Consider the following 11,555-nt stretch of genomic DNA (forward strand, 5'->3'; position numbering starts at 1 on the left):
ATTGTGTGTGGTCATGCTTGCTGTTCTTGAAGCAAGATGATGCTGTTAATCCTCTTTGCTTGTTCCAGTGTCTGTGGTTGTGAAGCATTTGCACAATGAGGATGCTGAGTCCAGTTGTCATGGCAAACAGAGGGAGTCGGAGCACGTGGTCCTTGCCTCCCTTTGAAACGACTGTCACAAATTGTTCCTGACAGGTACAAGAAAATCCTAGTATCTGCTCCATGCTGAGTCCTGGATGTTGATCCTCGCTTTGCCCAAGCTTCAGCCACAGTTTAGGTGGTTACGCTTTACTGTGCCTGTCTTCCAGCCACATGACCCATGCCTGAGCATTGTCTAGTCACTCTTAAAAGATGGATAAAAGAAGTCCCCTTCTACAAAATGTAATTATTTAGTTCCTTACAGGGATTATCCAGCTCTAGGGACTGAATGAAACATGGTTGTTAGCTTAGCTCATAGCATTTCAAGCTTCTCTGCAGAGTTACCAGTTCCTCATTTGTGCTTACAAGATTTTTTAGGTCTCTGTGCTGCTGGGGCACAGGGAAATGTGATTATCAAGGACAGAAATGTTCTGTTGTAGTCGGCCTTAAGGATAGTCACGGGGAGTTGAGTGTTAGATAGTTGCAGGGAAAACGTGCATGTGTGTATGCTGCATGGGACTAGGAGCACCTGACCCTTCTTTGAGAGCTTGGTGGATTTTAATGTTAAATACCAGAATTAAGGTCTAAGTATGGCTTCATTCTACTGGTTATTTTCCTTTCTCAAAAACCAGTCTACTCTGTGTATGCAGAACTGACCCAAATCTGTCCCTGTTTTCCAACAGGCAGCAGTAAGTCTGCATTAAGAACCCTTGGAAATTTCCATCTGCACTCGAGCATTACGGTAGCAATTTGAAGTAAAACTATTATGCAATATAGGATGTATAAATGGGCAGAGGTCAGCTAACCTGTGTTACTGCTACGAGCTGCAAATAATTCTGCAAGTTCTCATTCAGTAACTGTTGTGTAATCATTAAGACTATCAGTCTCCAAGATAAATACCGCAAAGATAAGGCAGTGTCAAATCAGTTGTCTTTGCCTTCTTTATTGCTTTTTAAAAGAGCTGACCATGGATGCTGGCTATGCTGGGGTCTTTCCTTGCAGCAACACCACTGTGCAGCACCAAAGCACTTTGTTGATAGCTTTTTTTTATAGATATGCAGTCAGAAGTCTGTCGTATGAAATGTACTGGCACTGATGCAACAGAGACTCCACGTAGGCTCAAGTCCTGCACTTCAACATTGTTAAATGTTAATGGCACCTGAGCATGACCGTAAGTGTCTGCTTCAGTGCTTTTTTGAGTTTGGGTGGTTTGACTTTAGGTGCAATGGTTCATAGAGAAAAGGAAAAGAAATGTTGCAGATCTGCACGATGAAGCTGGGAGAAACAGAATGAAACGTTGGGGGGGTGCTGAATAAAATAGGACTATTCTGACTTTTCTGTCCAGGTGGATGGACATGGGAAATATTCTCTACGGTTCCTAAAAAGGATTTTTCGAAGCTGTTGCTTGTTTTGTACCACCATTTCCTGTCCTAATTGACACAGTTGCTGTTGTCACTTATTTAACAAATTGGTGCAAGCGCAAACAAGGACAAAAATAAGTGTCTGCTAATATGAACAGATTTATCTGTTCTCATCCCCACGCCTTTTCCCATGAGCATAGTTTCTATCAAGCTTACTGAGTAAACCTTAGTGCCAAGTACTTAATCTTATCCATGAGGGGCAAAGGGTGCTAAGAGCAGGGTTGTTTTCTTTGCACATTAGCGGCGTCTCTAAACAAAACGCAGGTGCTGGAGCGGCCTCTTCTCAGAATGGCATAGGAGTAATGTTGGATTGAGATGTAGCTTAAATTGGGTCTGTAGCAATCACTTATTATGTATTATGGAAAACGTATTATGCTCAAGAGTTGTAAGTGCAGGAAAGTCACAGTTCAGGGTAAACACAAGAGAAATCCAACACCACCTCTGCCAATTCTATAAATATAGATTGTGTATATTGCTGCTGTAAACCTTTGACTGTGTGGGAGAGTCCAGGCAGCCCCGAGCATGCTGAGATGATGCTGTTCCCTTCGAGCCTCGGTGGACCTCTCAGTCCAGAGTTCCTTGCTTTGCCCTTGCTCATCTTGCCAGTAGTGCAACTTCTGACCACGCTGAACAACCCTACGTCCCTTTGTCTTGCACAATCTTCTGGCACTTCTCAGCATGGCACAGCTGAAAACTTTAGATAATTCCTATGTGGCTAGTTTGTATTTTGCCTGCCTGCCCTCCCACGCTGCCAGGTCTGGTTCTGCCCCTTTGCTATGTGTGCTGTGATGATTTGGTGATGAGCCAACTGATTGCTCAGCCTCATTTGTCCATCAGGAAGTTCAGATAGGATTTAGGGCTCGAAAGTGCTTTAAGCACCACAACTGACAGGTGCTGAAAATATCGTTATTTTATTGTTTTGGTTTTGTCCCTGTTTTTGAGGTTAACTTGAATTACATGTGGGGAGTGTTATTTTCCTTTGTAACTGTCCTTACACCGAGGCAGTGGTTAGAGAACAGCAGTGTTCCCTGGGCTCCAGAAAGAAAGGCAAGAAACTGCCAACTGAACTGTTCGGTTAGCGGCACACCAGCCGTGGCCCTGCAAAAAAATGCTTCCTTTTCCCTAATCTTCGAAAACAAATCAGTCAGTGTTTTGCACAGTGCTGAAATTTCCTGAGCCAGTTTCCCCCAGTGATTTTTTTCAGTCACTCCCACATGGCAGACACGGGATGCCCGGGCAGTGCTGGCTGGCACTTGGTGCGCAGCCGCTTGGCTGGAGCTCCTACCGATGGGGGGAAAAAAGTTCCCTCAGGATCGCACTTCTGTTCTGTTGTTTCAGTCCTGTGCTTAGTAATAATTAATTCCTTTGTTGCCTAAATGCAGAGCATTTCCTCTAGAAGGCTCAGGCAAACATCCCCGCTCCCCAAACAATAATGGTAAATGTTTAAAAGCCAAGGACGCGGAGTTAATCTTCACTTTTGGGCTGTGACCTTCCAGGGCTCTGAAGCCATCGCTCCACTGGGAGACATCTGCAGCAGCCTGGACGGCGCGGTCCAGGCGTTATGGCATCGCCATCAGCAGCGTCCCTGCACCATGTACACGGCGGCAGCAGCGCTGCAAAATTTTGCTGCCTCTGCCCTGGCCAAAGAGGGGCAGAGCCGTGGGCTGGCTCCTGGGGCTTTGCCCATGCTGCCCCGTGCTCTTGCCCGGCGCCGCCGGCGATCGGGGGCAGCTCAGCCGCCTCTTGGCACTCTGATGCGATGCCAGCATCACTTGTACAGCGCTGTGAGAGCTGCTGGGAAGAAGCACCAGATGACATCTGGATATGTGTTATATTAATCTCATAATAAATACCCTGAAACCTGGATTCCTTTTGCCCCAGTTGAAATCCCTCCCAATGAAACCCTCATCTGGTTGTGCCACGAGATGTGGCGATGGCTGGATTCGATGGACCTGTTGGAAACTGGCTCCAGGTGACTGTGCTCTGCGAGCTGATGAGATGGAATTGGGTATTTTCCTGTTCCACAGGTCTGTGCAGGGGGTTCAAAGAGGAGCCCCAAAGACCAGCCAACCCCAGCTCTCACTCTCCATATTTTAGTGATTTCTCTAACTTGATGCTAAGACCTTTTTTCTGTAGGAAACATGCTCCCGGGAGGGGAAATGAGTTGACAGAGGCTCATTTTGAGGTGCCTGAACTGGGATTCCCTTGGAGCTCTGGCCTGACCGTTGTCTGTCGTGTGGCAAGCAACAGCCCTCCCTGGGACAGGCAAGTGGAAATTTCCTTCCCATTCCCAGTGTCTTGTGAAAACATCATAAAACATCCCTGGCATTCTTTACCCTTGCTTACGAGAGGGGAAAAAAAAACCAAAAACCTATAAACCCCAATCCTTAATTACCCACTACAAACACGAAACGTTGCGGGCGATTGCTCAAGGAGGTGAAACGCCGCAGCGCTCATCTCCGGCAGGGTGGGTTGCAGCCCCGCGCAGGCGGCAGGCGCGTTCCTGCTGCTCGACGCAAGCCGCGATGCAGAGACCCGCGCGCTCGTGTCGCCGGGGCGGTTTCTGCCGTGCCCATCGCTGCACGGGCAGTGGTGGTGGCCAGTGTCCCCAGCCAGGCTGCAGCCTCCCGGCCGTGCCCCCACCTCGCCTGCCGGCTGCAGCTCCCCGGCCTCTGCTGGGGCTTGGGTCTGGCTTTCTGGGCAGTGGGTGATCCCTTACGGGGTGCGGTGGGGGTTTGGGGAGGTTTTGTTTTAAACGGTTGATCAACGTCAACTTTCAAAGCTCCTGGTGGATCCCTTGGCACCCTCGCCAGCAATCTTTTATTTGAGGGCAGTGCAAGGGGGATACGGACCCCCCACTTTTGGAGGTCTGGGCGGGACGTGGGCTGAGGTTTAGGGGAACCGGCTTTGACTGTGGTTCAGGCAGGCTCCTTCAGTAACTCGAGCCAAATTGGTCACTTTACCTGGTCTCTAGGGTCTGTAGGAAGAGGTCTGATGATAGGTCTCTCCATGCTGATGCTGTCTTTAAGGTTTTAAAGCCCCTTAAGCGTTACCCATGTAACACAAGTTAAATCCCACGTGTTTGCCGTGCCCAAGGGTACCAACATCTGGCAGTTTTTGAAGGAGGCATCTGCCCTCCATGCCTAAGCCCGGACACTGCTCCGAGTTCTGGGCTGGCTCCGAGGGGCTTCAGTTTTCCTCCCCCCACGTCAGCACGGTGCCTCTAGACAGCCTTTCCCAGGGCGCAGCCTTCCCCCTTGCACCTCGTGTGTCTGTTTCTACACACATTTCGGGGCTCTCGGTCGCACCATGCCAGGAAGGGCTCTCATCTCTTGTGTTATGCCTGGGCTTAGACTTAATTACAGAGAACTGAGCTCTTGGCCAGGAGTGATTTTTCACAAGGAGTGGTTTTTTCCCTCCCCAGAGCTGTGTAAGATATTTCCCAGGGCACTGCTGGATCCGTGCGTGCCCCGGCACACGCGATGTTGTGGTCCTTCTGGCACGTGCTGCCTCTTGGCAGCACAAGCAGGGAAAAGCTGCCCAGTGAAGCAGGCCAGCTGGGCTTCACACAGGTGCCCACACTCCGGGTATCTACATGAAAGGAATCAGATTCTGCGTCTTGGCAGAAATCATTAAAACAATGACAATAACAACAAAAAATGCCCACAGGGAAAAAAAACCCAAAGCCTTGAACCAAGGAACGGCAGTGATAAAGAGCTTTTATATTCCTGGGGGCCGGCCTATCAGCTTTTATTGCCCCCTTCTTTTTTTTTTAAGCAATGCAAATCCAATCCATTTCTTAGAGCCTCCCATCCCCTACCTCTTCATACAGGTCAAGGGGAGCCTGCCAGCCTTTCAGTGGGACAAGCGGGGTGCTCCTCGAGGGTCCTTGTCCCTGCACCAAGACCCCTCCGAGACCCGAGCCTGCACCTCCAGTTTCCCCAGCCCTCCGCTCTGCAGCATCCCCTCGATCGTGCCCGGCTCCCCCAGGGCTCTGCCTGCTTCGTTCCAGCCCCGCTCATGGCCGCTGCCGAGCGTGGTCACCGCCTAGTGAAGGAGGCGATGGACATCGACATCCAGTCCAAGCCCTCGCGACCTCACTGGTACGAGCGCTACGTCCAGCCCTGCGTGGCCGAGCTGCTGGGCAGCGGGCTCTTCATCTTCATCGGCTGCCTCTCCGTGATCGAGGATGCAGAGGGCACGGGGAGGCTGCAGCCCGCCCTGGCACACGGGCTGGCCCTGGGGCTCACCATTGCCATCCTGGGAGACATCAGGTAAGGGGGGCCGGCACCTGGGGCTGCACGTGTGTCCCCCCGCCACCCCCTCTGCACCCCCTTGCTGTGATCCCTGCCGCAGCACCCACACCATTTCCACACGTGGACGGGAGGAGATGCTCGCGTCTCCCCACACACTGCTTTTAGGATCTTTCCTGCCCAAATATCGGTGACTGCAGCAACGCTGTGCTGCCGTCGAGCCTCTTGGTTAACGCCATGGCTGCTTAGGTGGTGGTTGTCCATAATGCCTTGGGCTTGGGGGAGTTCGCTTGGCTTTTGATTGCAACGCTTTATTTTTAGCCCCTTTTGATAAAAACAGTCAAAGCTGAAATAGAGGCATTCCTTTGGGAAGCTGAGACGTTTCCTTTTAAAAGGATGTCAGAACGAAACATTTTGACCCGAGTATGCTACTCCCCTGTGTATTTTCAGGTGAAAAATTTGGATTCCATTTGCAAGTGGTTTCAATTCCTCAAAAGCAACATTTAGACAAACCTGCTCGTTGAAAAAGGTGTTGTTTGATGCTAAGATACAGATTTACACTGAAGGAAGAAGCTGAAACGCTCCCTGTGGAGTCTTGTTCCCTTCCCTTCGGTCGGCTCCGCACAGCCCACGGATGGGGTGGCTCTGGGCTGTCCCCCCCACACACCGGGCTGGGACACAAACCTCCCCCGGCCGGGGAGGGTGGCTCAGCTGGGCTCACGTGCGAGCCCTGGAGTCCAGAGCAAACCAACTGGTAATTTATCAGCGCCTGATTAGGAGGGATAACGCCCCAGGGTGAGGTTTGTGCAGTCGGGACACGGTGATCAGGGGTGCGTGTGCCGGCGGAGCCGAGCCAGACGCCCTCGGCACAGCGAAACCACGGGCGAGGGGAGCAGCATGGGGGGGTTTTGTGATGAGGGGCTGCAGAGGCGTCTCGGGGGTCCCCCGTTAGCTCTGAAGCAAGGAGGAGCTGGCTCAGGGTCCTGTGCAGGGAGATGTTTTAGCCTAAAAGTCAGGTTTTAGACATTTGTGTCCAGAGAGGCTGGAGAGGAGCCTGGCTCGGGATGAGTGCTCGCTGTCCATGCCACGGGTGGGTGGGTGCTCCGGCCAGGGTTTATTTGCAGACAGGCCCTCCTTTAGCCCCCCGGTTCCCACCCATTCTGAGGGTATTTGCAGCCAGAGCCCTGTCTGGCCGAGACGTTTGCTGGCCTAAACAACACAACTTCTTGCTCTCATATGATGGGTCTTTAATTACAGCTGAAGAATAAGATGTGATTATAGTTCCTAGACACTCTGACTCATCGGCTTCACCAGCAATTATTAGGGCTGATTGGTTATGAAACCTGTTCATTAACACATGTCTCATGGTAATCTGTTTTAATTAGAAGGTATCTGAGTTTGTCTTGCATGTGGTCTTCAAGACGAATGATTTAGGTCTCGTAAGGAGGCAAGCGCCAGCTCCTGCCAGCCCTTGCCAGGGCCGTGGTGGGCAGCAGGCAGGGATGCAGAGAGACCTGTGTGCCTCTGTGTTCACACTGAGCAGAGGCAGATAAACCCTGAAAATCCCAGCAGAGTCCAGCAGCACTGGTATGGCTGGGAGGTGGCCTCAGCCCTGTCCGACAGTGCTTATCCCCTTCCCTTCTGTCCCGGGGACTTGTGTCCTGCCAAGCTGGGTACCAGCTCCATCAGTGCCCCCCCCCCCGCTTCCCCTGAGCAGTAGGGGTGGCTGTCACAAGGATGTAACGGGGAATGACTTTCTTCCCTCTGTCTTTGCCCCCAGAGGAGCTGCTCCAGACAGCGCTGGTGGCCGGGCTGTGCTGCTGCCACGGACAAAGCTCTCGCTGGGGGTGGGGGCAGCGGTGGGACCCCCCCCACCCCCTGCACCAGGGCCTCGGGCAGGGCTTTGGTGCATTCTGCAGCCTGCAGCACCCTGCAATGCCAGGAGAGACCCCTTCTCCTCGCACCTCCTGGAATCCCCTGGGGGTATCTGGAGACCCAGTCCCAAACCCTGTCCCTCAAACTGCACCGGGGCAGCTCCTGCCCCTGCCAGCCCCGTGGGAGGGGTTGGGTATCCAGTGTGAAGATGCTGCTGCTTTGGAGCAGTAACTGCAGAGAAAGGACATGGCTGGATTTTGCTCTTCTGCAGTGCATAACATCTCCCGGGAAGGACTGAAAAAGCATTTGTGGCTCCAGTCCATGGCGAGTGCAGCACTCGAGCCCCCAGGAGGGAACCCCACCCTGGGGGTGAACCCCTCGCTGATGGTCCTCTCTCCTTTGCAGCGGAGGACACTTCAACCCCGCCGTGTCCTTGGGCGTGTGGCTGGTCGGCGGGCTGAACATGACGATGCTCATTCCTTACTGGCTCTCCCAGCTCTGTGGAGGGACGATAGGAGCCAGCCTGGCAAAGGTATGGACACCCGGGGAGTCTCTTTAACCAGGGCTAATGGGGGGTGCAGGGACACCCCCTGCTCTGCCGGAGCTGGCCTGGCCAGCCCCAACCTGCTGCCCAGCCCTGGGGTCTCCCGCAGCAGCATGTGTGATGGAGAGGGCGAGGGGGACGCGGTGCATCCATTCTGCATGTCATTAAGAGCCCTGATTTCTCACAAGGGGATACGGCTCAGAGGCTCGTGTGGCCGTGGGGCTTGTCTGGTTCTTGGGGCCAGGGCACCCGGTTCCTCTTCCCAGGTCTGTGACGATCTGACTGCAGAACTTGGGCAACTCGCCCCCCACCGCTGGCTTGGGTCTGGCAGTGCCGCGCAGATGTGGGGGTGCTGCCTCTGCACGGCGCTCTGGGGCCTGGCTAATTAATCCTGGATGGCAGCTGTTCTCCAGAGGTTTGCTATGGTGCACTGATTAGGCACAGAACGGTGCGCGGTACCTCTGCAGCTCCAGCCATTTTCATGCACCGTGTCTGCCTGCGCTTCTACTTAAAGCACTGTGCTCTAAGGTTAATTTACGTTTGGTGCTGCCCATTCCCAGCACCCGGCCAGCCCGCACCCAGCGCAAACCCCTCGGCAGCTGGGTGAGGCTCATCCCGCCCGGAGAGCGGTGGCTGGCTCATTATCTCGGGAGACGCTAAGAGCCTTCTTTAATGAGTTTATATTTGCCAGGCGCTTAGGGCTGGCTTTCAGGAGGAAAGTGATGAGATTAGCTCCTCTTTAACCTGATGCTATGCCCGCCCACGCTGTCCTGACAGTGAGCACATATGCCCGTTAAAGCCCACAATATGGAGCGTGGACAGCACAAACCGGGCTCCCCCCCGTGCAGGCCGTGGCAGCGAGCGAGCGGTACGTGAATGCCAGCGGAGGAGCCTTCAGCAGCATCGCAGCTGATGAGCAGATCCCCTCCGTCCTCACGGGCGAGATCGTCATGACCACCTTCCTGGTCCTCGCGGTCTGCATGGGCGCCGTCAACGGGAAGACCAAGAGCCCGCTGGCACCTTTCTGCATCGGCTTGACGGTCACGGTCGACATCCTGGCGGGGTGAGCTCGCCGAGTCCTCTCCCTGTGCGCGTTCCCACCGGCCGGCCGGTGCCATCTGCTCCACAGGGCAGGGTGCCTCGAGCAGGGGGTCAGGATGGGACCGTGGGCTGCGGGGACGGAGCTGGTGCTCAGAGCTCCCTGCGGTGCTGGCTGAGCAGAGCCCACGGGGCAGCTCTAAGCACCCAGCATCAGGGCTCTCCTGCTCCCTCCCCGGCCGGCGCTGCGGCTGCTGCATCCTGCACCAGGGAGGAGAGAGTGCCGGTGCCTGGGATGGGATGGGATGGAGTGGGATGGGATGGGATGGGATGTGCCCCCTTGCAGCGCAGCACAGCACAGGACCTGCTGGCCAGGGAAACTGAGGAAAGCCGAGCACGCCAGGCAGGCAAATGAGCCCACTGGCCCCCTGGTATTTTTGGGGAGAGCTGAGCGAGCCAGCTGGGTGCAGGAGAGGCCGTCGGCTTGAGCCCAGCGTGTGGCACTTGAGCCAGAGCAGCTTTTACAAGAACCTGTTATGGGCTGATAAAACCGAAGGGCCGCACGGGCGGTGTTTGTCGTAGGAAGCCCTGAGCAAACAGGAGAGGGTTTTTCGGGAGCCGTTCCTCGCTGCGTGTCTTCGCGGCTGCTGGAAACGCTGCCAAGCGCGGCCTCAGCGTAGGCAGGCGTTCCGGGCGAGCAGCCTGGGTCTTGTGCCACGGCGATCAGATAACGAGTGCACACAATTATGAATGTTAATGGGTTGTTTAGTTAAGGCAGCGCCCCCTCTAGCGGGATTCAGAGCTCTTATTTAAATGCTGCACAAACCTCGTGTGCAAATATTTATCTGTTGCAGTTTTCTTTAATCTCTAAATGCTATCATCTCTCCTGCCCCACTCCGCTACCTACGTGTGGCACAGAGCTTCCCCTGTTTAAAAGCCCAGCTCCTGGTAAGCCCCAAAATAGACTCGGCACTCATGCTTCCACCCCGCACCAGGTTTTTCCCGGTATCTTGCAAACGCTGGTGAGGGAAGGCAGGTGCCCACTGGTGAGCAGCCACCATGGGCTGTCGGGTCGAGCTGGTCCCTGCGCTGCAGCCGCTCGGGTCTGGGCATCGTTACGCTGCAAAAGCAAACTGTCCCCAGGCACCAAGCAGCAGTGCCTGGATGGGGGCCGGGTGGTCCAAGCCTGCCACCCCCCCAGAACAGGGCCAGACCCCTGGCAAGGAGCCCCAGGAGGGGTACGCTGCTGCCTCCAGCCCTGTGCATCGCCCTGTCCCAGCAGCGAGGGGGACAGGTCCCGGTGTCGTGTCCCACAGGGCTGATGCAGCCGGTTTGTTCCTCTTTCAGAGGTGGCGTGTCCGGAGCCTGCATGAATCCTGCCAGAGCCTTTGGGCCAGCTCTGGTAGCGAACTACTGGGACTATCACTGGGTTTACTGGGTAGGGCCCATGGTCGCTGCCCTCTTTGTCGGCGTGCTGGTGAGGTACGTGGTGCCTGCAGCGGTCAGGAGAGCGCAGCCGTGCTGGCTGACCCCCCCTTTCCCACCCTGCCACCTCCCCGGGGTCTCTGCCCTGCTCCCTGCCCGGGCTGTTCCCTGCTCCCTGGGTCAAGGCTGCAAGCAGCTGCTTTTGCAGAGAGATGGCCAAGGGTTGGAGACTCCTTTCCCTTCTCCTTCCCAGGAGGACAGGACGACAGCAAAGATTCAACCTGTCTCCAAATCCACGTTTGCTCCATCTGTGTCTTTGTGCGGGGCGAATCCATGCTCAGGCTGGGCTGTTGCTGGGTTTCTGATGCACACTTGCAATGGCAAAAACCCCTAACCCTGAGTTTCTCTCTTTTACCTCCGTAAAGGCTCCTGATCGGTGACCGGACCATCCGCCTGCTCCTGAAGTGATGCCAGATGCAGGGCTGCGTGCGTGCCATTGCTGCTGACCTGCTGCGGGCGGCCGGTGCGGCTCAGCACAGCTGCCGGTGAAGCTCCCTGCTCCTGCTCCTCGCCATCCCACCTCCCCTCTGCATCTCCCAGGCAGCTTGTGCTCAGGAGATGGTTCACTTGACGCTGCAGGGACGATGGAAAGCAGCCCAGCTGAACCAGGCAGCCCTGCGCTGGCAGCAGGGCCGGGCAGCACTGCTCTCACCCCACTCTGCCAGCCCCTGCCACGGCTGTGGGACGGACTTGCCAGGAGCATCCTCTGACCCACAGCAGCACCCGTGGGGTCCGGGCCTCCCCCAGCATCGGTCATGCACAGCATCCGTCCCACCAGGGCTGTGCCTGGGTGTCTGCGGTG

At 55.1% G+C, this 11,555-nt stretch overlaps 1 protein-coding gene across 1 annotated transcript; it reads left to right on the top strand.

Moving 5' to 3' along the window:
• Positions 1–5,578: 5,578 nt before the first annotated feature.
• On the top strand, positions 5,579–11,188 carry AQP8 (aquaporin 8). The gene is made up of 5 exons (XM_010570623.1): positions 5,579–5,832; positions 8,092–8,218; positions 9,079–9,293; positions 10,616–10,750; positions 11,119–11,188. The coding sequence occupies exons 1-5, from the start codon at positions 5,579–5,581 to the stop codon at positions 11,159–11,161; spliced, it is 774 nt and encodes a 257-aa protein (XP_010568925.1). The 3' UTR covers positions 11,162–11,188.
• Positions 11,189–11,555: the final 367 nt, after the last annotated feature.

The sequence above is a fragment of the Haliaeetus leucocephalus genome, unplaced genomic scaffold, assembly GCF_000737465.1.
Source record: "Haliaeetus leucocephalus isolate CR32 unplaced genomic scaffold, Haliaeetus_leucocephalus-4.0 Scaffold295, whole genome shotgun sequence".
Lineage (NCBI taxonomy): Eukaryota > Metazoa > Chordata > Aves > Accipitriformes > Accipitridae > Haliaeetus > Haliaeetus leucocephalus.

Coding starts and splice junctions, on each gene's coding strand:
- AQP8 (XM_010570623.1), top strand. CDS start 5,579: ATGGCCGCTGCCGAGCGTGGTCACCGCCTAGTGAAGGAGGCGATGGAC. Junction 8,219..9,078: donor TAGGAGCCAGCCTGGCAAAG/GTATGGACACCC, acceptor CCCCCCGTGCAG/GCCGTGGCAGCGAGCGAGCG. Junction 10,751..11,118: donor TTTGTCGGCGTGCTGGTGAG/GTACGTGGTGCC, acceptor ACCTCCGTAAAG/GCTCCTGATCGGTGACCGGA.